General features: G+C 43.2%; 1 protein-coding gene across 1 annotated transcript in view; it reads right to left on the bottom strand.

The window, feature by feature from the left end:
* The window catches only part of ANO2 (anoctamin 2), a 337,309-nt gene that overhangs the window by 229,889 nt on the left and 81,719 nt on the right, over nucleotides 1-25,701 (bottom strand). Inside the window, 1 exon segment of the mRNA XM_075070724.1 lies at nucleotides 18,190-18,288. Coding sequence (XP_074926825.1) covers nucleotides 18,190-18,288 — 99 coding nt within the window.

The following is a 25,701-nucleotide window of genomic DNA, read 5'->3' as shown; positions in this document are numbered from 1 at the left end:
CCCAGGGACCAATCAGGAAAACTGGAAATCTTTTCAACAGTCGCGTCGAGGCCCCATATTTCGGTACAAAACCACAAGGTCCCCATGAGTCTTACTTCTTTGCATCTCATCAAACCATCAACCCACTCAAAACACAATCGAACTCCTCAGCTTATCTGGGAATGTTCTTTCTATCTTTCTAAAATCTTCTGTTTCCAATTGTAGTGACAGGGTAGAAAAAAAACTATAGGCTTTTATGTGTTTGGTTGTTATTACATGATGACTTGTGTTAGCATTGCTTTGGATCCGGGGCGTTGTTTCAAAAACTGGATAATTCTTTTTTTGACATTCCAGACTGTTTTCTATCTTTTCTTCGATAAAAGCCAATGGGCCTAATTCTCCTCCCTCTGACATACAGAGAATATAAGTGATCTTTTTTCTTTCTATTTTTAATCTATAAAGTCTTCCTTTTTAACCGCCCCTTGTATTGAGTTTTCTCTCTGGGACTATTCTAGGCTAAGGGCCAACCACATTCAACTCTGAGGGTCACTCAGTGTGACCTCCGCCCCAGAGCACAGGTTTGGCACCCTTGGCTTATAGGTTTAACCACAAGCGTGTAGCACCGACACCGTCCACTTGAAAGCTCCCCACACCCCCTAATCACAACTGTAACGATCCTCCTAAGCAACAGGAGAGAGGCAGGCTCTTGCCCCTTGCGGCACAAACCCCACACGCACTAAACTAACTCAAGCCTCCCGCTCGAGCACAACACCCAACAAAGCCAATGGCCCACAGTAGCTATTGAGGAGAACTCCACCACCCCCAACATCAGCAACTGTCTGCACTAAAGGTGCCTCAACCTATGTCAGAAACCTTCCTCTGTTCTAACTCTCGATTCGCTTACAGCATCCCGACCAAACAAAAGTCGGGGCTTTAATTCACGCCCAACCCAACTGACCCCCTCCACGAACATTTCTGCCAACCCATTAACTGTTAGACGTAAGCAGCACAGCCTCTGTCTTTCCACCCAAGAAGCAAAGAAAAGCCTTTGCGCATTATTGGAGGCCCAAACCGTCCCTGGCTTGAAGGCCTCTTGAAGTGAAGGAATATTAGAAACATGATAGGTAAAAAGGTTTCCAACTGGAACCAAGTTACTTGGCCCTTAAATACTCTCTAAGTACTAGAGCACCTCATTAATCCTGCACCCTCTGTATGTAATCATTTCTGCTTTAATGCTCTTCAAAAACCCTATACTTGCTGCTATTTAATAACCATGTCTCTCTGTGTTAAGTAAATAAATCGTTTTGATTCTTTAAAGTAAAATAATCCAAATATAGAAGAATTGTTGGTGTAACTCCATTAATGTGCTAGACTGGTCCAGGAGAGGGCTAGGACAGTGGCAAAACATACATTTTGGGGGAAATCTGGGGACTGAGTGTGGTCCCCTGCAAGATGGTAACCAAAGTTGGTGGACCAGAAGGTCAGATTTGTGTGGCGGCAGGCCTGCAGCTAACACACAACTACCAGTGTGTGACCTAGGCATCGCTGTTTGTAAGCAGCCCCGGCGCCGCGGATGGAGCATACAGACAAACATTGTGAGCTGACGTAGACCCTCAGTGGCTCCTTTGACCCAGAAGTTCATACTAACTGAATATTGTTTCTCTACTTACGACATCGACCTTCTATTCCCTTTCACAACAAGCACTGATGTTTGGAGACTGCCAAACAGAAATGGGCATATTTAGATATGGAAGACTGTGACATATGTGTATTCATGATGGGGAACGCTGTAATTTCTGTAACAGAGAGGCGCAGGCAATAACTGCCTCCGTGTGTGCATCGTAGGCAGGCCCCAGGCAGTATGTTATAGTAGCTTGGTCTTAGCTCGTACTTACATCTCCCTTCGACCATCTAGTTGCAACGTCATTAAGTACTGTTGACATTTCTACACCTATTGCACTAAAATCACTTACCATAGCAAAAGATGCCTGGGCGCGAGGATGGCCAGACCCCAACCAAACCCCACAACACTACCCTTCTTTGATGCATTTCATGGTACCCCTTTGGTGAGATGGGGGGGGGGGCTGAATTTCATTTCATTTGCATGCACATTTTTTTGAGTTAAAGTAACTCCGTGTAAGTACTGTACTTTTCTTGTAATTAGGCATAAGGACTATAAGTCTTGCTTTCTTGTTTGTTTTCACTGTTCACATGCAATTAGTACTTACATAATTTATTGTTTTGACATTGTTTGCATAATATTGACTGATCAAATGACCAATTTATTTGGACCAGTTAAACTGCCCAAGCCGCCAATGCCCCTCCTGCAGAAATGCAGGTACTAGCATTAATTACTGGAGCTAGGGAAATTTCAAATCCGTTTACTTTATCAAAAAATTCGGTTTTGTTTATTGGAAGCTATTCAGGACCTGACCAAAAATTCACCCATTTTTTTTTTTCCGGCAAGAAAACTTGTTTTCAGGCTTAGCACCATTTCAAAAAATGGGCAGGAAGGAAGGTCGGTGCCTCCTTTGTCATTTATTCAGGCTTGTTCATCACTTCTCATCTGTAGGTTGACATACGGCACACTTACATCACTATATACGTTAGTGTTATATTACAACCCTTTGCTCCTCCCACCCACTAATTGCATTGATACTACCCATTGACATTAATAAACTCCTCTCCATGAGAAGGTGTAGGGCTTTACTGTCAGGTAGTTAGAGGTGCGCAGTGTCTTATATGGTCTGTTGCTGTCATTCGTGTCACATGCTGTCACCGAGTTGTGGGGACTCCAACTAGAGCCGCGTTGCACCCCTAGAGTTTTGTGCTCCACACCAACTTGTGCGCCTACCGACCACTTCCCCTCGGAGCCCAGCTGCCTACGGGTTCTCCACTCCAGCTACCCAGCCCAACTGCTGCCAAACACCAATCCAAGTGGGCTGTGCCTGCCCAGCTTCCTGCTCTCACTAGGTTGTGATTTACAAGTTCCTGACTCAGCACTCCCCATGGGAGCCCTGATACTTGCCTGAAGGTCCCCAATCCTCATTCCCCACCGCCTTCAATCTGGCTGTCCCCCCCTGGGATCTCAGGTCCCTCTCGCCTTCCGCCAGGAGCCTGGGGTGCCCCCACATCTCACAGTCCCCTGCGGCTCCCCGCCATCACTCCCCCACTCCCTGCCGCAGCTAGGTTACCGTGGAAAGCTGCAATGTGAACTGAGATCCACAAGCTCTCAGCACCAACATAACACGCCTCTTAAAATCAGTGGAGGAATGCCTGGTGAGGATTGCACTCAACACCGCCAGTAAAAGAAGGGTTTGGATAGAACTTACCTCAGTAACTACTGCAAGCGGTTGTAAGTTGAACCCTACCACATCAGCGGCATTATGTTCTAGTGTAGACATGCCTCAAGTAAGTTAGGGCACTCACCTGGGATAGCGAGACAAGGTTCAATTTCCCATTTGCCATGATTGGAGAAGGTATTGGATAGACGTTCCCTTCGCCCCCAGATTGCAGGGCTGGGATTTAATGCAATAAACAAAGATACGAGTTAGGACATTTCAATGTGGAGGTCCTAACAAAAGAAACACTGACTCCATTCAAATTTATCAAAATCACGTTGATAAATAAAAAGAATGAAAAGCAATGTCTCTTCCAAACCTTATCATTTTGCTTCAAATATGAAAATCAAGCAAATAACACACACAAATACCGCTTAACCTACAACTTATCCTTCACTAATTGTTCATAACTGACAAGGGGAGCCAGGGCTGAAAAAAATATGAATAATTGCACTGTAAAAATTAGTATTCTAACAAGTAATCTGCTATCAGTCTCCTTAAGGTCAGCCTGTTTGGCAGCTAGCTACGATTGAACTTTCGAACTGAGACTTCCCAAAACTTATTAAATAATAAAATAATCTCATTGCAGATAATTTAGACCAAAATGATGAGCGTCAGAGAACGCTAGTGTCGAGAAGCCATCCTCTTTGTATGGACTTGCTCTGAGGAGTGACATTTTATAGCGTTCCCCCTTGCTTGGTAATAGCCAATCTATTTGTTTACAATTCCAGCACGCTCACGTCGTATAGTGCCTTCGTCCGTGTTTTTCATTTTCTTAAACTGTTAGTGGTTTCTCTTTTGATCTGTACATATGTAATTTGTGTATGTTATGGATTTAGTGTGACTTGGGTTGAATGGATCTGAGAGGATAATTTGTTGGCTGCCCTCATTCACATTTTGAGAACCTTCACAGTAAATACAGACAGTGCTCGATGAAAGGATAAATAGAGGTGTCTGAGAGAAGTGAGTAAGATCAAATATTCCCCTCTCAACCATTCATGGTGGTATGTGTCTCCTCAATCGGGTCCTCTACAGAGGATCCTGGAGATTGAGGGTTCTGCGCCAGCTTACTTGGCTTCCTAGCACTCACTCTTCTGGACCAGAGAGCTCTGATGTTTATTCCTGGGATCTGTTGGACGCCATTCCACTCAGTTAGAGTCACAGCCCCAGTGCTCTACACCTCTGGACCACTTTGGCCTTCACTTTCATCTCTCAGTAATCCTCTTCAGGGCCACCTGGGACTTCTCCAGCTTCTCATATCCTCTTCCTGATGTGCTACTTGGCACTGCTATAATCTATCACCACCGCTGTCTTCTGGTCCTGTCTATACCAAATGTCTGGTTTGATTGGCCGAGTACCCTGCCTGTCCTCTGGATCGGAAGTTCCCACAGACTCTTTAGCCCTGGCTTATTCTCAACACCTTTCTGTGGAATCTCCCCTCTGTGTCTTGGAGGGCTTCTAGCCCATACGCTGTGCCAGATTTCCGTACACAGCAGCCACTTGTTGTGCCCCTTTCGTGGGATGCTTTCCTGCCTGCATCTTACATCACTGCCACTATGTGTTGGGACTGTCCTCTGAGTTGCCTCTCTGCACTCGTCGCACCTTGGGTCTCTCTAGTGTGGTGACCCTGCTTTCAATGGAATCTGGTGCTCGTTGCCTGTTCCTGTGCTGCTATGATCAGTGCCCTCAGTGCTCGTCTTAATTATAAGTCCAGCACCCTTTCCAGCCACATGGGTAGGGAATCTCTCAATGTCAGCCACCTCAGGCTATCTCGTCGATGCCTACATCCCCATGCAGGTTCTTGTTTGCATGGCACTTCTTTCTGGCTTCGGTCTTCCTCCCATGTTGTGCGCCTAGGCATTCTCTCGCGCTCATCTTTGGGGGCCATCTTACTGATGTACTCCTGGATGTTCCGGGTTTCATCCGGACAGTGGCCTTGACCGTTCACAAGCCCCGCCGCCTTCTTTCCGAGCTGGTATAACAGTTTCCTGGGTGTTGGAGCTTGGGGTGGAAACCTCCGTGCCCATTGTGAGGAGCTTTCCCGGGTCTTCACCATCAGCAGCTTCCATGTCTACCTTTGGCAAAGCCCTCAGTATTACCAGCAGCTGGTATCTGATGACCGTCAGGCCGTATCTGTCGATTGCGTCGGATTCTTTTCTTCCCACTGAGCTGGTCTTCAGGACCTGCCGTCTCTATAACCTTTTGGTGTCCCTCTGCGATGTTGCTGTCTTACTTGCCTCCTCATCCATGAGTTTCCATGTGACCGCGGATGCCAACGGTCTTGTAGTTGTCTGTAATGTCTGCTATGTGGCCCGCTGTTAGTTCCACCCATCAGTCCTTGACTACCCTTCCTCTCTTCACTACCATCCAGGCCACACTTCTCCAGTCCGAATGATCATTCCCGATATCCTCACTGTTAGATCCGCGTCAGGGGATAGCGAGTCGATGTCTCGTTCATTCTTTAGCCTTACAGCCCTTCGAATTCATTCATGTAGAGGAGGTGCGCTGCATGGTAGTTCCACTCCTAACCTGTACCCTCTTCCAGTTCCTTGTGATTATCTGGCTGAGGGGTTTAAGCCTATGACAACCGCGCCGAGGACAGTGCATCACCTGTGGTTAATGCCGGCACTTGATGAGCCACTTGTGCAAGCTGTCTTGAGTTGACTTCAGTGTTGTCTATCCAATAGTCCCATTGAGTTCTTGAGAAGGTCCTTAGTAAGATCTGTTGATTTGACTATAGCGGTCAGACTTCACAGATCCACGTGTGCAGCATGAGTCGTAGGCGTTCCTGTAGTCAATCCAGCTGTCTCAGCTTGGTCTATATAGACCTTGGCAGTCATTGGGCGAACTCTTCTATGAGCAACCCCTGGTGTTGTCTCCCAATGCCATTTCTGAACCGCTGTGCTCACCTGTACTGCCCATATGGTCCTGTAGCTTCGGCGGTAATGCCGCCTGATGGATTTTCCATAGTCCGCTGGGGACGGCGGTAAATTAGGCCGCGTAGTTGATGTTCTGGTTCCCTTTGCCAGGGTCTTTCTGCATCACACTGTCCTTCTTGTGTTAGCCAGGTTTGGGTGGGAGCCTGTGCTAGCAGTGTTATTTGCATGCTGCTAGGCGTTTAAGCACTAGCTTGTTAGTTTCTTTAGCCAGTAGGTGTGGATCTGTCTGGTCCAGGTGCTGTCCAAAGCTCTCTCATGTCTTGACCGCTGCTGGTGTCTTCTACGTTTGATGCGTTGGACTGGTTCTGTTCTGGGAGATTGCTGTGCTCCGTTCTCAGTCCTTGCAGCCACTTTGCACTCGGTGCTTTATGAGTCTTCTCTTGTCTCCCAATATGTCTCCCAGTACGTTACAGTTTCCTGCTGTTTGGTCTGTGTTATTTGTGTTGTTGCACTGCAGTTGGGCCAGTCACACATATGGATGTTCTTTGGAGAACGGAGATTATTAACTTTTTTGGCCTTCTGACATTCTCTAGATGAATATCTCCTTAGCCTGGTAGCCATGCTGTGAGCCTTTGTTGCAGTCTCTAGGCTTCAGGATGGAGTCGGGCGGGTATTGTCAGGTAGCAGAGTTTATCCTTCAACTCAATCACCCTTCTGTGTTCCACAGTGCACTAATCTCTCTCCGAGTCGACCTTGTCTTATCTCCAACCTCATTCAGGTGTGCGCGCTCCAGTACCTGTCTGGTTCTTCTTCGCCTCGATGTAGCCACCAGGCATCTACCAGGGATTACCAGCAACAGACAACCGGCGGTGGCTGTAGCGATACCCAGCCTTCTTGGGTTGAGTTATGGTCAGGTAGTAGGGCTGATGACGGGCTCTATGGATCTCTCCTAACCGTCCACTATTACTGCTGGCTCACTTCTCTGGAGCCCTCTGGTATCGGTCCCTCGAGCCGATCTGTACTGTAGCTTATTTCCTCACCTGCATCTCTCATGCCTCTATCAGCTGCTGTGCCCTTATGCACCTGGAAGGGAGTGAGGACGTAGAAGATTTCAGCTTCAGGTGAACTGGGCTGCACATCCACTTGTTCTTTACCAGGTCTTCGTCAGCCGGAAAAAGAAGGCGGGCGGCCAGGCCCTGGTTGCGCGATCAAAGGCCACTGTCCTGGGAATGAAACCGGAACCCTCCACGGAAGTACATCGTAAGATGGCCCCCAAAGGATGAGCTGCTGAGAGCCCTTGCAGGCAAGATCAGAACATGGAGCGCAGACCAAGCAGAAGATGCCATCCGCAGACAAGACCCTGCATGCGGAGCTGTACACTCGAAAGATCGCTGAAGGTGGCTGACAGTTCGAGAATTCACCCAGCTGGCTGGAAGGGCTTGGACTAAGACAGCACTGAGGCACTGATACCTGCAGCACAGGAACAGGCACTGGCACCAGATCCATTAGACAGCAGGGGTCTACCACACTTAGCGAGGGACCAAGGTGCAGACTGTGCAGAGACGGCCTCAGAGACAGTCCAACAACATAGTGGTCAGGATGTTAAGATGCAGGCAGGCAACAGTCTCCATCCCGGCAACAACCACGTGGCCTGGCATTGTGTACAGGAACATCTGCACAGCGTAGGCTAGACCACTCCAAGACCAGATGGAGATTCCACAGAACGGTTGTGAGAGAATAGCAGGGCTAAGATTCTGTTGCGGATTCCGTATTCCAGACGGACAGGCAATTACTGGCACATCACCAGAACATTGTGGTAATGGACAGGACCAGAGACAGCGGTGGTGTAGATATAGGCAAAAGATGCAAGTGACAGCAACATCAGGCAGACGGAATAATGAGAGCTGGCCGACAGTCACAGGGCCCTGAAAGAGGAACTACTGACGAGGATGTGGACAGTGAAGCGCAAAGTGAGTCCAGAGGTAAGGTAGGAGCACTTGGGGGCTGTGACTCCTAAGCTGGAGTGCGTGGCTCCAACAGATCCAGGACAACATCAGAGCTCTCTGTCCAGAAGAGTGCAGTGCTAGGAACAGCTAAGATACTGCGCAGAACCCTCAAACTCCCAGGCCTCTGGTAGAGGACCCGAGGTTGAGGAAGACACATACCACCCATAGGCGTGAGAGGGGAATTTTTTTATTATATATATATATTCTGAGTACTGGGTGAGTAAGTTATTTCAAACTATGTGCATATATGATTTATAGGCTATTAAATATTCATTATAGTTGCTTGAATATAGACTAGTTTTTCCTCACTTTTTCAATGCCTGTCTAGAGATTACCAGTCTTTTTTCTGGTAAGTTCTTTTTCTCTTTCACGTGTATAGCTTGTTGTCACTCTGTGTCCGAGGTGTTTACTCGAGATTAATTAGTGGTCCTGAGGGAGACAGAGAGTAGAGAAGTGAATGCAAAGAGAGAGACGTCTGCTTAGAAAAAAAGACTGGGATTTTCTGCTCAGCAGGTTTGGAGCACCGAAGATAATATTTTATTATAGGTAGTATTTTATGTAAAAATTATTATATAGATTTATAAATCATGTATCATATTCATAATAAATTATATTTTTATAGTATGGCAAAAAAAATTCATTGTTTTGTAGCAAAAATTAAATTGGAATAAACATTTGTAAATATATATTTATACATAGTCTGGATAAACTTTGTATTTCCCTTACAAGATTAATCAAATGATTTTTCATTTATTCATATGAAAAGAAGGATAATTTTCCTTAATTATGGTGTGAAAAAAAATTATATATCCTCTCTTGTTTTCCTGTGAGAACATAGACAGACTAGCACTAACTTTGTCACAATATCCTGGTAAAATAATACAGGTTTTGGATATAGATAGATAGATAGATAGAAATATTATTGTTTGTTGTATAGATACCTAAATCTTAATATTTATTAAGATTTTTTTCCATTTTGGGGGGCAGGTTTTTTTTGTTTTTTTGTTTTTGTTTTTGTTTTAAGTCTAATGGCAACAAACTGCTCAGGAGAAAGGTCATTTTCCCAATTGAAATATATCAAGCATGAACTGCGGGCAACAATGCTGCAAGAAAAACTATCTGCCCTAAGCATTCCATAGCTTATAATTTGAGGACATCAATGACTTTGATGTCCAAAAATGTTTTAAATTTCAGTGTAAAAATTAAAGTGATGTGCAAACAGACATACTGCAGGCAGTACTGCTTCCATTAGGTAAGTTGGCCTGTGTAACTGTAACTGCTTTTGTGTTGCTGTAGATAAAAGTTTTCATATCTACTAATTAAGAAATCAGATGAAAATACGTTAATCTGAAACTATTTTATAATGCAAACAAGCATATTGCAAGATATGTTTTAGTTAGATTATTATTCTATTTTTACAACTTCTCCTTTGTATATATGCAAATAAAAAGCTTTCGTGTTTATATATTCAACCTCCTTTCTACGAAAATAATAAATTCATTTTTTGATGCTATGGGGCCTTTTACACTGTAGATAGTTTAGGGCCACAGAATGTCACAATCCGGCCCTCCCCAGAAGAGTACATCAATCGCAGAGCTCTGGGACATTCTGGGTTGAGTCTCTCAGTCTCTCTAGCTGAAGTTGTTCCACTTTGTATAAATAATTAAATAGTCACTGGAGCAGGGACTTGGGTTCAGACCTCCTGCATCCTAAATGAGTGCCCTGACCACCAGGCTCCAGAGTCATTCTCACACTCATGCTTTCTGGCCCACTGACTATGAATAATCATGAGTAGTGGCACTTTACAGTCACACATAAGATTATAAGGAAGGCAGCAGTGGTATCACCACCAGTCATTTAATTAATATAGCCCTTAAAAAATGCCTGAAAAGAAACTATTTTGCATCAAACAACATATTTTGTTTGAACCAAAACAGATCTCTTTGATTCTTAAAGGTGTTACAATTTTCCAATTCAGTTTGACCTGAAACCCCATTTATTTATTTTCAGAACTGCCAGTTAACCAAAAACAAAAAAACAAAAAAAACACATTTATTTGCCCAGATCTGCTGATTGCTATTATTTATTCGTATTGTGGTAGCACCTACAGATGCCAATTATAGGCCAGAATGTCACTGTATTTCCAACAATCCACACAACAAAAAAGGAGTCTCTGTCACAAGGAGCTTATAATTTTGACATGATTTCCTTTACCTAATGAGTCAGAGTTTAAGGCCAGAATGGACCACCAAATCATCTAGTCTGACCTCCTGTATCTCACAGGCCAGCAGCACCACCCAGCATCCACACAGTACACGCAACAACCGACACTAGCCCAAATGAGACTGGACTGCTGAGTGACACAGAGAGTGGGAAGAACCTAGTACACCAGTGCCTGAGGCCAGGTCTACACTACGAGATTAAATCGATTTTAGATATGCAATTTCAGCTACGAGAATAGCGTAGCTGAAATCGAATATCTAAAATCGATTTACTCACCCGTCTTCACCGCGCGGGATCGATCCGCGCGGCTCGCTGTGTCGAATCCGGAAGTCCGGTCGTCTAGCTGGAGTTCCGGAATTGATCTAAGCACGCTCTGGGATCGAGATATCGCGTCCAGACCAGACGCGATATTTCGATCCCCGAGCAATCGATTTTAACGCGCCGATCCGGCTCATAGTCTAGACGTGGCCTGAGGCTTTGCAATGGAAAATGATTGTGAAATATCCAGACAATCTTGGCAAGTGACCTGCACCCACACATTGCAGAGCAAGGGGGAAAAACAAAACAAAACCCTAAGGTCACTGCCAATCTGACCTGGGGAGAAATTCATTCTCAGCTTCACAAATAGTGATCAGTTAGAGCCTGAGTTTGTGAGCAAAACCCAGCCAGCCCAGCATCTGAGAGAGAGAATGCTCGGTGACACCTCAGAGCCCTTGCCCACTCCACTCAATGTCTCATCTCCAGTGATGGCTATACCTGACGCTTCAGAAAAAGGAGATTAAAAAAAAAAAAAGAATAAATTGAGGGGAAGTGGGACTCCCTTTCTGAACCCTGCAGGTAGCTGGGGGAACAGAATTAAGCCCCAAGGCTGCTAAGCTTGCCCTCTACCATCACAAGCAATCCCGTCATACAACTGTAAAACTGACAAACCCCGGTCATCAGCAGGTGGGTTCAAACCTAAAACCTCTGAAGCTTAGTGCATGAGCCTCTACTGCATGAGGTAAAAGCCACCTCGCTCTTAACCAAGGCTTCAGCAGATTTATTAATCTCTAGTTGAGCTGGGTGCTACTAGAGAGGGACAGAACCTCACACCAAGCAGGCATGGGTTACACATTCACACTCATACATTTGTCCAGCTCTGTCTAACACTAAGTGTGTTGTTTGCCTCCACAGCTCCTATCTGGAGCCTGTTCCAGAGCCTCATCCTTCTCATGGTTAGAAACCTTCTAATTTCTGGTCTGAATTTGTTAAATGCTCAGTTTATACCCATTCTTGTACACTCCCTGGTATTTACACTCCTTATAAATTTATTAGGGTGACCAGCAATCCCGATTTTATAGGGACAGTCCAGATATTTGGAGCTTTTTCTTATATAGGCTCCTATTACTCCCCCACATCCCGATTTTTCACACTTGCTATCTGGTTACCCTAGTATTTATAGACAGCAATCATATCCCCTCTCAGACTTCACTTTGCTTGACTAAACAAGTCAAGTTCTTCCAGTCTCCTCTCATAAAATGTACCCTCCATTCCCTTGATCATCCTAATAGTTCTTCTCTGCACCTGTTCCAGTTTGAATTCCTCTTTCTTGAATATGGGTGACCAGAACTGTACACTGTACTCCAAATGACTGTGGTTTTATCAGTGCCTGGTACAATGGCATTAATACTTCTCTAGCTCTACTGGAAATGCCTCGCCTGATACATCCTAGATCGCATTTGTCTTTTTCACAGCCACATCACTTTGGTGGTTTATAGTCAAGCAGTGATCAACCCACACACCAAGGTCTCTCTCCTCTGTCACTTCCAACTGATGTGCTATCAGATTACAGAAGAAATTCTTATTATTAGACCCTAAGTACGTGATCTTAGTGATCTAATTGCCAGGTCAAGACCATTCTTCTTGCACAAAAAGAGTAAACTACCTACCAGGTATCAGTTTAGTGCAAAAAGAATGACACACATACTCTCCTTTAGAGCTGAGGCTGCCATGTCTGAGACTGGGTGTCAAGTGCTAGGACCCTTCCTAAGAATGTATAGCTGCTTTTGCTGACTCACTCTGATGTCAGGTGCTAGGAACATGGTGTTATTTCTGCTGACTCACCAGACCAGGTCCAGCTAAGGCCACCTCAGGCTTATAAAAAGGATTTGAGTATTTCTTTGAAATAGGGGAAAATAGGGGTAAGGAACAGAAAGACCGCATTAAGAGAAAACCTAGGGAAAAAAGCCAAGCTCAGGAGGAAGCTTAGGCTGTGGGGAAGGAGGGTTAGGTTATATTCTGTTGTTGTTAAAGTTAACATTCAAGTTAAGTCCCAGGTGGAAGTTGAGCTTTGGACACTATTCAGTGGCTGTGTCTGTGTTGTGGCAGGAAAAGATTCTGATCATTCACAGGCCTCCAGTGGGCAAGTAAAGATCTAACTGGGTCAAACACATAACTGGATGAATTGTGAACAGCAATTTCATTATCAGCAAGAAATTTGGGGCAGGGCCTGTTGATTTCACATTGTTGTCCTTACTTGCAGCTTGGCATGCTTCTGGTACTTTTACAAGTGCATGTATCTACAGCCCCATATTGAGCACGCAGACACACCATGAGAAGTAAGGTTTACAGCTGGGTTTTGCAGCTGCCTTGTTTTCTTGAGCAGGCATGGCATGCTGTGAACGCTGTGGAACCAGCTCTGCCAACAGGGCTGTCCCTAGACAGGGCGGGGCCCGGGACAAATCAGCCCCTGCTGGCTTTGGGGCCCTGCTCTGTACTGGCGGCTGGGACGGCATGACAGGTTTGGCCTGGTACTTGGCTGCCTGTTGCTGTGGGGCAGCAGCTGAGACCCCGGGCGCAGGGCTGGCAGCCGATACCTCGGGTGCAGGGCTGGCAGCTGGGAGCTTGGAGGTGCTGCCTCACCGCCACACACCTAGTTCTTGTGCCTATGTCTTCCAAGACCGGCTGTGCCAGATAATCGCACCAGCCTGCGGGGCCCCACAAAGCACGAGGCCAGAGCAGTTGCCCTGATTCGCCCTACCCAAGAGACAGCACAGCTCTGTCTGTCAACACTGGTTGCCAAGTGCTGGCAGGTGGATCTGCCACAGATTATATTCATTTATCTGGGCTGACAACACGGTGAGGAATACAGTGCTAAACTTACTGCTGTGAATTAAATGGACCTCCAGCTGAGGCATAGGCCCGAGTATGGTTCTATTTACATCCAGTTTGGTTATGCCTCAAATGCAAAGCATTGAGCTGAATACTCAAAACAGTTAGCTGAGAATCCTGCCCAAGATTTTAAAAAATATCTAATGATTTTGAGTGCTGAACCTGAGGCTTCTTAAAGGAGTCTGATTTTTAAAAAGTGCTGATCACCTGCCTTCTGAAAATCAGGCCTTTTTAAAATGTCTAAAGCTGGGCACCTAAAAGTTATAGTCACAATTCTTTAAGCTGAGAAAGAGCTAATATATTAAATATAAACTATTTTTTTACATTCTTTCCACCCTATTAAAAAACAGTTACATAGTGTGCATCTACAAATGCTTTACAGATCAAAATGTGGTCTATTTACATTCAGCTGTTTTTCCACTAAAAACAAATGTTTTGTCAGATGCAAAAGCATATGTATAGTTAGATTTGCTCAAAGAGAAAATGTTATGGAATAAGTGGTTTATACTGGGAGATGTTTTAAGGCTGAACATTCAAAAGCTTGTTTGTTCCCGCCCCCGATCACTTTGGCACCATTAGGTTTGGTCAAAACATTTGTCAACTTTTTTTTAAATGGAAAATTTAATTTTTGACTATTGAAAAATTTCACAGAAAGTATCTGATTTCCTAAAATAAAAATCTACTTTTTGTCCCAAACCCTCAAAAATATTTAGCTGTTTTTGTTGAGAAATGTTCAGTTTGGGGTTCCTAAACCAAAAATGTTGGGGTTTCAGTTTTTTTGAAAGTCTTTTCCCCACAAATATTTTCCAACCAGCTGTAATTACACTCTCACAAAAATATAATTTCCTAGTCTGTGCATTTTTTTTAACTGGAGCTGTCCTGTCTAGGTACCAGAGGGGGCTGTAAAATCAGATTGTCAACAATATGTAGACACCTTCTCACACAAACTTTCATGTTACATATCATTTACAGAGGCTCATGAAACACAACACTCTTCGTTTTGAAATACTATGGGGTACCTTTTTAGGAAAGCTGAGAACCAACATCCCTGTTTGTGAACACATTTTAATCCTGCATAATTTTGGCGCATTTTTTGCACTCATAGAATGCTTTGTGGGTGCAAATGGGAATATTTCTCATAAGTTTTTGATTTATGCCTGTTGTCCAATTGCCCTTTTGATCATCTGGTCCTATAGGGACAAGTATGGAAATTAGTTATAACACATTATTTGCTCTAGTAAATAATATTTGCATTTAGTTTTAAAATGTACCCATAGATCTGAATGATTCACTGAATCCTGTTACTCGAAACAAGAGCACTTCCCCTTTAGAATTATAATATCAACATACGATATTCTCTCTGTAATTATGTCTATGGATAATTTTATACTAGTAGCAATATATTATACTTCTGGCTATGAATAAATATCAGAGTCAGTTCTGGTAACGCACAGGTGAGGTAAAGTGGGTGTAAGGTTAACTACATTAAGCATTAGGTCAGGGGTCAGCAACCTTTCAGAAGTGGTGTGCTGAGGCTTCATTTATTCACTCTAATTTAAGGTTTTGCGTGCCAGTCATACATTTAGAAGGTCTCTTTCTATAAGTCTATAATATATAACCAAACTATTGTTGTATATAAACTAAATAAGGTTTTTAAAAATGTTTAAGAATCTTTCTTTAAAATTAAATTAAAATGCAGATCTCCTGGACTGGTGGCCAGGACCCGGGCAGTGTGAGTGCCACGGAAAATCAGCTCGTGTGCCGCCTTCGGCACATGTGCCATAGGTTGCCAACCCCTGCATTAGGTATTATTGACATGTCTCTGGTCTCTAGCAGGAATACAAGGTCCATTCTTTTGTCCCTTTCAGCAGAACAGCAGAATGCTGAAAAGAGGACAGGGCTGGTGGTTCTGTACCAACCTACTGGCTGGTGCTAAATCCACACTCCTAAGTACAGTAAACAGAACTGGGGATATTGTGCCTGTCTGTCTGAAGCACAATTTCGCCCTGTTTCTCTCCTGGGGAAGTGCAGCTCTGCACTGCCCCCTGCTTAAGGCTTGGGGTTAAATGTCAACATCTAGTTCATTCTGAGCACATAACTTCTACTAACATCCATGGGAGATCTGGGTACGCCCAGCCAGTGAAAATGGCAACATGATCATGAGTTCAGGGAATTGTTCTCCAGGGTCAACACCCTGCTCATCAACAGGAGCAACTGGCACTAAATATCACACAACGTTTCTATAGGTGTGAAGGTAAAAATCCATGGTGCTGAATATGAAGTAAGTGTGCACACATGCATACACACAACAGCAAACTATATATTACTACAGAGATAGTCACTTTTACTTTCATGTTGTTGTCTGAACATCCCTGAACTCAAACTTTAATGAATTTCTATCCTTCACAATCTTTTATTATTTTAAAGGGATTTTACCCATAGAATTGAAGCCAACTTTAATTTTTGCCAAATAGTATCAGATAGTTTAATTTACTGTCATTGTGTCACTTGTCCAAAGATGCTTATGCAATTTGAGTGACCTCTGAGTGAGACTGAAAGCACGCCAAAAATAAAAGAGCAGGTAAGAAGAAAACTATCATATTTCCCAGTTCCTTTTATCCTCTGACCAAGCTTAACAACTCCCTAACTGAATAACGGACCATACACTAACTCTGATCCTATAGATGGCAACAGTTACTGAGAAAGAAGAAATATTCTGGGATTTGAAGAACAGATAAACCAACACTGGCTAAAACAAATAACTGAAAAATTACCAATTATGACAACTGCTCCCGCTTCTGTGATTCAGCTAAAATCAGAGCAAAACAAAAGTTGCCCAGCAGAATCACTAACTTAGATCAGGAGCAGCTCCATTGATTATAGGAGAGTTACACTATATTTAAATGACAGCAGGATCACAAGTTCAGGGGTTTGGTCTCCAAAGTCAACATCCTGCAGCTCAACACCTGCAGTGAAAACTCTGAATCTTCTCTGTAAATGCCAGGACAGGAAAGAACAAAATATGCCGTTGTTTTCATTATACCAGGGCAAAATCTGGAGTCACTGGTGTCAACAGCAGCAAAATCTTTGCCAGCATTCCCAGCACTTAACACCCACCAGCCAGCTTCTGCCTTAACACTGCTGTGCTTTCTTCCACACTGGACTTTATGCATGGGGAAAATTCCCAATAAAATCCCAACAGCTACTACCTTATCCTCCTTCAGATCCCTCTTTAAAACTCATCTCTTCCATGATGTCTACAAATCCCAGCCTGCTGATAACGGCTAGACAGGTGACAAGCTCTTTCCCTTCTTTTCTTTTTTTTTCTACTCCCTACCTCTATCTCCTCTTAAAAAAAATATTACTGTAATTATCAAAGCTTTGCCAATTCTTCTCCAGACTCATTTTTGCTTGTATGTTAGTCTCCATCCCCTATCCTTCCTTCCTTTGGCCTTGTCTAGACTGGCGGGGGGGAAGGTGCTTTTCTCACATGATTTATCTCTATCTAGCTAATTTAACTCAATTGAAAAAACTCTACTCACCACGAGTGTAGACACAGTTAACACTGTTAGATCAATCTTAGCAAGTCAAGCCATAGTCTAGCCTCATCACTAGGCTTGAATGCAATCAGTTTAGGATGTGCTGAAGTACAATTGCTTTGTCTCGACTAAAGTTTAGAAAGTCTAAACTGAGCTAGGTATCTTCATCTAACAGATACTTTTAAATCCTTCTCTAGACTAGGCCTTTTGGACAGATTTTCAAAGGTCTTTAGGCACAAAATGCCTTTTAAAATCTGAGAGACGAGATGAATGAGGTAATATGTTTTACTGAATCAACTTCTGTTGATGAAAGAGCTAACCAATCTGTTCCACCTTGTATTTAGCTGTGACACTCAGATTACTTTTCCCAGACCTGAAGAAGAGCTGTGTAAGCTTGAAAGCTTGTCTCTCTCAGAAACAGAAGTTGGTCCAATAAAAGATATTATCTCACCCACCTTGTCTCTCTATAGTCTAGAACCAACGTGGCTGCAACACAAGTTTGAAAATCTGATCCTTTTTGTCTTTGACTGACAACACCTCAATGCAGAGATTTTCTCTTTTCTGTATTTGCACAGAACCCAGCATAGTGAGGTCCTATTGAGACCTTTTAGAATGGACATAATGTAAATAATTCCTAGTAATAATTATAATAATTAATAAACAAGCTGCATGATAGTAGTTCTGGGGTCTGACAAAGCCTCTTGAATAAACAGCTTGACCAGAGATAAAAGCATTTACCACAAATGAAAGAAGATTGTTCCTGCATAATATAGCCTTTAATATTTATGTGTGAGATTTTTCAAAGACGCCTCAGAGAATTTGGTACCCCCTTCCCATCAAAATTCAAGGAAAATCCCCCTTTAAGTCTAATAGTGAATATTAAATGGTACTAAAATAATTAATAGAATGAACTAAAAGCCAGATCTCCTACTTACACTGGTTTGACACTTTTGTAACTCCACTGGCCTCAGTGAAGTTACTCCTGATTTATATTGGTGTAAGAGGAGAATCAGGCCCATAATGTTTTTCTCTGCATAATACAGCTAGTTCCTAGAAGTGAGACAGTTCTTACCTTTTTAGTGGGCATTTTTATTTTAAGAAATTCTGCTTCTCGACTAAGCACATTCCAAGGTGCGTGTATCCGCACAAAGCTCAATCCATGGCTTTTATTCTGAAACAGAAAAAAAGCAAAAATTATATCTTTCAGTAAGGAAAGCACAGCTGCAAGATTTCAAAGTGTCAAAAACCTCTTGTACATCACACAAAGCAGAAGCAGCTAATTACAATATAAAATTACTATTACTGTACAGCTGCTATTACATTACTGGAGGGGTGTAAATGACGGCATAACACATTGTCCCACCAGAAATAGCTTTTATTTTCTTTACGCAACAGCAATGCACCATTTCTTAACTTATGGTATTGCTAATCATACAAGTGGTGTATTTACAGTAAGTTTCAACTAACATTTATGACTGTAGGACAGCTCTGTAGTCATGAAGCTATAGTGAAAGTTAGGAAGAACCCTAAGAAAGAGTCACAACTTTTAAAAATAGTACCAGAACACAACTCCTGGCTTAACTCTTCTCCCACTGAAGTCAGTGATAAAACTCCCTCCAATGCTGAACTATTTTGAAAATCCAACCCTTAGCGTTTGATAAGAACTCCAGCGGCAGGTAGCTGGTTGCAACCTTTCTCCACTTCCTCTTCCTTCCTACAGATGACGTAGTTGCAAGAGGAAATAGATGTAAACTCTTACCCATTAGACATCACCTATTGGATAAACTGTAATCGGAAACATTTCTACTCATAAACTACATCTTATAACAATGAAAGTTCAACATAAATATGAGAACTGGTCAGAAAATGAGTTTTTCTTCCTGTGAGACAAGGTGGATGAGGTAATATCTTTTATGGGACCAACGTCTGTTGTAGGAAACCAGCTTTCGAGCTACAGAGAGTTCTTCTTCAGTTCTGGGAAATATACTCAGGGTGTCACAGTTAAATACAAGGTGGAACAGATTGTTTGTCTAGCATAAATAGTTGAGATATAGTCTAAGTGACCATTTACGGTGAAATGTTCCTTTAGTACCTCTGCAGTTATAGGACAAAATTGGGGCGGAGGAGGGGTTAGTGGGTTACAGACTGTTGTAATAAGCCATAAATCCAGTGTCTTTACTTAAGACCATGATATTTAGTGTCTAGCAAAGTTACAGATTTAAGCTCTCAGGTTTGTCTTTTGAATGTGTTGTGCAGGTTTACTTTGAGGACAGGGACTGAGAGGTCAGATATGGAGTGATTATCTTGTGAAAAGTTTTCGCCCATGGGTGATATGGACTTCTTGTCTTTCATTATTTTTCTGTAAGAGTTCATTTGAGAGTGTAGCGATTGTCTGGTTTTACCTACCTAATTGTTATTAAGGCATTTAGCGCACTGGATGAGTTACACTACATGTTGTGATAGGCGTGTGTAGGACACCTATATCCTGAAAGTGTGTGGCTGATATGTTTTGTGGGGAAATTTTGACTTTTTGTTGAAAAACCAAAAGGTTTTCAGTCAAAAAACAAATCCTTTTTAGTTTTTTGGGGGAGGGGGGGGTTTCAATGAAAATTCAAAAATGTCTGTGAAAAGCAGAGAGTTTTCACAAAAAAGTTCACTGAGTCAAAAACTCAATTTTCCCTTGAAAAACAATTTCAACAGAAATTTTTTGGCTAGCTTTATTAAATATTTCTTCACTGAATCATTGAGTCATAGAATATCAAGGTTGGAAATGACCTCAGGGGGTCATCTAGTCCAACCCCCTGCTCAAAGCAGGATAAATCTCCAATCATCCCAGCCAGGGCTTCGTCAAGCCTGACCTTAAAAACTTCTAAGGAAGGAGATTCCATCACCTCCCTAGATAACCCATTCTAGTGCTTCATCACACTCCTAGTGAAAACGTTTTTCCTAATATCCAACCTAAACCTCCCCCAGTGCAACTTGAGACCATTACTCCTTGTTTTGTCATCTGGTACCACTGAGAACAGTCTAGATCAGAGGTGGGCAAACTATGGCCCGTGGGCCACATCCAGCCTGCAGGACTGTCCTGCCCGGCCCCTGAGCTCATGGCCCAGAAGGCTCGCCCTCAACCCCTCCCCTGCTGTCCCCCCTCCCCCGCTGTTCCCCCTTCCCCGCCACCTCAGCTCACCCCGCCGCCAGTGCAATCCTCTGGGCAGTGGGGCTGTGAGCTCCTGGGGCAACGCAGCTGCAGAGCCGGGGCCTGACCCAGTGCTTTGTACTGCGTGGGGGTGGCAACGGCATGGCCTGGCTTCAGCCAGGTGGCGCGGCTGTAGTGCCACCAGCCACTGGTGCTCTAGGCAGCATGGTAAGGGAACAGGGAGCAGGGGGGTTTGGATAGAAGGCAGGGGAGTTTGGGGTGGTGGTCGGGGGTAGGGGTTTGGATAGGGGTTGGAGTGGATGGAGGAGGAACAGGAGGTTGAATGGGGGCAGCGGTCCCGGGGGGGGCAGTTTGGAAGGAGGGGGGAAGTCAGGGCCAAGGGTTCCGGGGGCAGTCAAGGGACAGGGAGAAGGGGTGGTTGGATGGGGCAGAGATCACGGGGGGGCTGTCAGTAATGATAGGAGGGGTTGGACGGGGCAGTCAAGAGACAGGGAGCAGGGAGGTGTGGATGGGGCAGGAGTCCCAGAAGGGCCATCAGAGAACAAGAAGGGTTGGATGGGGCAGGAGTCGTGAGCTGGGGGCAGATAGGAGGTGGGGGCTGGGCCACAAACGCCTCCCCTAACCGGCCCTCCATACAATTTATGAAACCCAATTCAGCGCTCAGGTCAAAAAGTTTGCCCACCCTGGTCTAGATCCATCCTCTTTGGAACCCCCTTTCAGGTAGTTGAAAGCAGCTATCAAATCCCTCCTCATTCTTCTCTTCTGCAGACTAAACAATCCCAGTTCCCTCAGCCTCTCATAAGTCATGTGCTCCCTAATAATTTCTGTTGCCCTCCACTGGACTCTTTCCAATTTTTCCATATCCTTCTTGTAGTGTGGGGCCCAAAACTGGACACAATACTCCAGATTAGGCCTCACCAATGTCAAATAGAGGGGAATGATCACGTCCCTCAATCTGCTGGCAGTGTCCCTACCGATACAGCCAAAAATGCCATTAGCCTTCTTGGCAACAAGGGCACACTGTTGACTCATATCCAGCTTCTTGTCCAGTGTAACCCCTAGGTCCTTTTCTGCAGAACTGCTGCCTAGCCAACGGTCCCTAGTCTGCAGCAATGCATGGAATTCCTTCATCCTAAATGCAGGATTCTGCACTTGTCTTTGTTGAACCTCATCAGACTTCTTTTGGCCCAGTCCTCTAATTTGTCTAGGTTCCTCTGTATGCTATCCCTACCCTCCAGCGTATCTACAACTCCTCTCAGTTTAGTGTCATCTGCAAACTTGCTGACGGTGCAATCCATGCCATCCTCCAGATCATTAATGAAGATATTGAACAAAACTGGCCCGAGGACTGATCCTTGGTGCACTCTGCTTGATACTGGCTGTCAATTAGACATGGAGTCATTGATCACTATCCAGTGAGCCCAATGATCTTGCAAGCTTTCTATCCACCTTATAGTTCATTTATCCAGCCCATACTTCTTTAACTTGCCGGCAAGAATACTGTGGGTGACTGTATCAAAGAATTGCGAAAGTCAAGGAATAACACTTTCACTGCTTTCCCTTCATCCACAGAGCCAGTTATCTCATCATAAAAGCCAATTAGGTTAGTCAGGTATGACTTGCCCTTGGTGAATACATTTTGACTGTTCCTGATCACTTTCCACCCCCCTAAGTGCTTCAGATTTGATTCCTTGAGGACCTGCTCCATGATTTTTCCAGGAACTGAGGTGAGACTGACTGGCCTGTAGTTCTCCAGATCCTCCTTCCCTTTTTCAAAGATGGGTACTATATTAGCCTTTTTCCAGTCATCCGGGACTTCCCCTGTTTGCCATGAGTTTTTAAAGATAATAGCCAGTGGCTCTGCAATCACATCAGCCAACTCCTTTAGCACCCTCGGATGCAGTGCATCCAGCCCATGGACTTGTGTTCATCCAGCTTTTCTAAATAGTCCTGAATCACTTCTTTCTCCACAGAGAGCTGGTCACCTCCTCTCCTTATTGTGCTGCCCAGTGCAGTAATCTGGGAGCTGACCTTGTTCGTGAAAACAGAGGCAAAAAAAGCATTGAGTACATTAGCTTTTTCCACACCCCTTGTCACTAGGTTGCCTCCCCGATTCAGTAAGAGGCCCACACTTTCCCTGACCTTCTTCTTGTTGCTAACATACCTGAAGAAACCCTTCCTGTTACCCTTCACATCCTTTGCTAGCTGCAACTCCAAGTGTGATTTGGCCTTACTGATTTCACTCCTGTATGCCTGAGCAATATTTTTATAGTCCTTCCTGGTCATTTGTCCAATCTTCCACTTCTTGTAAGCTTTTTTGTGTGTGTTTAAGATCAGCAAGGATTTCACTGTTAAGCCAAGCTGGTCACCTGCCACATTTACTATTCTTTCTACACATCTGGATGGTTTGTTCCTGCAACCTCAATAAGAATTCTTTAAAATACGGCCAGCTCTCCTGGACTCCTTTCCCCTCATGTTATTCTCCCAGGGAATCTTGCCCATCAGTTCCCTGAGGAAGTTGAAGTCTGCTTTTCTGAAGTCCAGGGTCTGTATTCTGCTGCTCTCCATTTTTCCTTTTGTGAGGATCCTGAACTCAACCATCTCATGGTCACTGCCTCCCAGGTTCTCATCCATTTTTGTTTCCCATACTAATTCTTCCTTATTTGTGAGCAGCAGGTCAAGAAAAGCTCTGCCCCTAGTTGGTTCCTCCAGTACTTGTTCCAGGAAATTGTCCCCTAAAACTTTCCGAAAACTTCCTGGTTTGTGCACCACTGTATTGCTCTTTCAGCAGATATCAGGGTGATTAAAGTCTCCGATGGTAACCAGGGCCTGTGATCTAGTAACTTCTCAGTTTGAAAGTCTTTTAGAGCACATTTACACTTGCCTTTAATTCAAAATTATTCTCCTCCTCTGGCCAGGATGCATTCACTTATTTTAACTTGGTAATTGTATTGTTTAGTACTCCATTGTATAATATCCTAGTCAAATTAAAGTATCTAAAATAAATTTGAATCCCATCCTATTGGTTTCAGAAGTTTGAAGAGCAACTGTATTACCATCTTTTGTATAGTGTATGAATGTTAAGGCGCTCTTGTAGACCACATCAAATGTCTGTTGAACATTAGATAATATTTCCAAATAAACACAAAGGGAAGCCCCAAAGGCTTTCCATTCTTTATGCCAATATTTTGCTCTCAGGGCCCTCAGCTGCGAGGCAAACCATGAAGATCCAAACACTGGTTTCAGTTTACATTTCTGCAATGGAACAACTTTATCCAAAACACTAGAGTGAATTGTAGAATGCCTGGTTTCAGTAACATTTCTCACCAGTCCACAGGGGAAGCCAGCTTTAAGAGTAGGAAGCAAAATTTTGCTGGGCATGAGCAGATGTTCTGGATAATAATTTGTTGAAAAATTAACAACAGATGAGAGTTTAAATGTCAATCAGTAACGATCCAGAGGCCTTCTCTTAGCCTCTTGGCTAAAATAAAGCAAGGCATCAGTTTAATATGTCCTATGTCCTCTATCTGGGGGACTATATCCTGCATTGGCAAGAAGGAGAACTGTATGATCTAATAGGTCTTTTCCAACTCAGGCTCCTATGACTGCATAGATTGGAGAGAAAACCAGTCACAGATAGACCAAGAGGAAAGACCAGATGAAGGATATGACCTTTTTGTATTAGAGCAGAAATATGTTGGAAAGTCATACACTGCATGAAGTGATATCAGATGCTAAGGAATCACAGCTAACATATAGAGAATGCCCCACAATAGGAAACTGAGATCATTTTAATAAAGACTTAATACAAATTCAATAAAGAGGAGAAAACAGCAACAGGTGATTCTTGTTGGATGGTAAACAAAATTTACAGCATAAAAGAGTGCTGCATATTTGGTCTGGGATTATAAGAATCATGTTTCCCACATCTTCCTACATTTCCCCAACCTAAGAGGAGGAATCCCAAGGAATTTACAATCAGTACATTCTCACCAGTACTCTTATACAATAGGAAGAGGAATGTATCAGACCATGAAATCGATCTCTCATGAGCACTCTCTCAATGGACAAATCACCTAGCCTTCCAGTGAACTGCTAAAAGAAAATGCTATCCTAGCTAAGCTTCTTCCAATGAGGGTCACATCTGCACTATTTTTCAAGCCTTTCCATTTAGTCATTATTCCCCCCCAATGACGCTATTATTATTTTTGAGTTAGATACACATTGGTGAAGTTCGGTTTAACTGAATCATTCCCGAGCAGGTTCTTCCGCTGCAGACATTATCACAAATTAGAATCTGCTTTCCTATTTTCCAGTGTGGTTTAGAACTGACTACTGGAACCCTTAATTCCACTGTGCTGTAGAGTATGATGTGATTACTCTTCTAAGATGTTTACAGTACATTTGTTTCTGAGTACAAATTTATATTTGCTACTATGAGGTACTCTGTTTTCTGCTTTTAATACTTTCAATTATCATTGTTTACTGAAAATACTTGACTCTCATCTGGATCTTACCACCTCTGCTCTGTGCTGGCGAGGATTATTTTTGTCCAACAATTCATACACTATTTAACAGAGAAGCTCTTAGGCAAGTCCTTTTTGCTTACAGCTGATGTCCCACGGGATCTGAGTTCTTGGCACTGCATTCTTCTCTGTCTATATCTTTGCACTGTCTGATTTTATTACTCAAATAACTTTAAATATTGTTCTGCAGATGACAAACAGATTTGTTGCTTCGCTGATCTTTTTTTTGTCAAATGTATATTCCATACCACAAAATTCTTTGATTAGGTTTCAAGAGGGGACGTTTTTCAATAGATGAGTTCTGAACTATTCAAAACTAATCTATTGAAAAACATCCACTTTTGAAACTCTATCAAAGAATTTTGTGGTATGGAATATACATTTGACAAAAAATGATCAGCAAAGCAACAAATCTGTGTTAGTTGACTCAAATTCTTTTTACTGTCAACTACATTTCACTGACGGTGAATTAGGAAGGCACTTTGAGGTGCCAAAGTATTTTGCAAACTGGCATTGTACCTTCCACTTCACTAAGAGAAGTCACTATTAAAATCAAGTGGAACAAAATCCAGAGGCTCTGTTTTACTTTTCAATCCACACATTATGAAAAAAACTTCTCAAATGTTTCTTTCAATCTATTGACTTTTCCTGATGATTTGAAGCAGGACTCTGCAGCCTCTTTGATGGATTGCAATGAATACTGTAATTTTCTTTGGCTGTAATTTATGCAATGGTATTTCATAGATTTCATACAAAGCTATTATTAAGGCTGGTTTTAAAAGTTCCATGCTTTTTTAATTTTAACTACAGTTCATTGAAGGTGTCTGTTTTCCTTGACAATGTGTTCATTTAACTGAAAATTGAAAGATTTTTAAGCTTGGCATTTTTTATTTTCGACAAA

Source organism: Chelonoidis abingdonii, chromosome 1, assembly GCF_003597395.2.
Source record: "Chelonoidis abingdonii isolate Lonesome George chromosome 1, CheloAbing_2.0, whole genome shotgun sequence".
NCBI classification, from domain to species: Eukaryota; Metazoa; Chordata; order Testudines; family Testudinidae; genus Chelonoidis; species Chelonoidis abingdonii.
The sequence above is the reverse complement of the archived record's forward strand: the minus strand, read 5'-3'. Positions and strand labels throughout refer to the sequence as shown.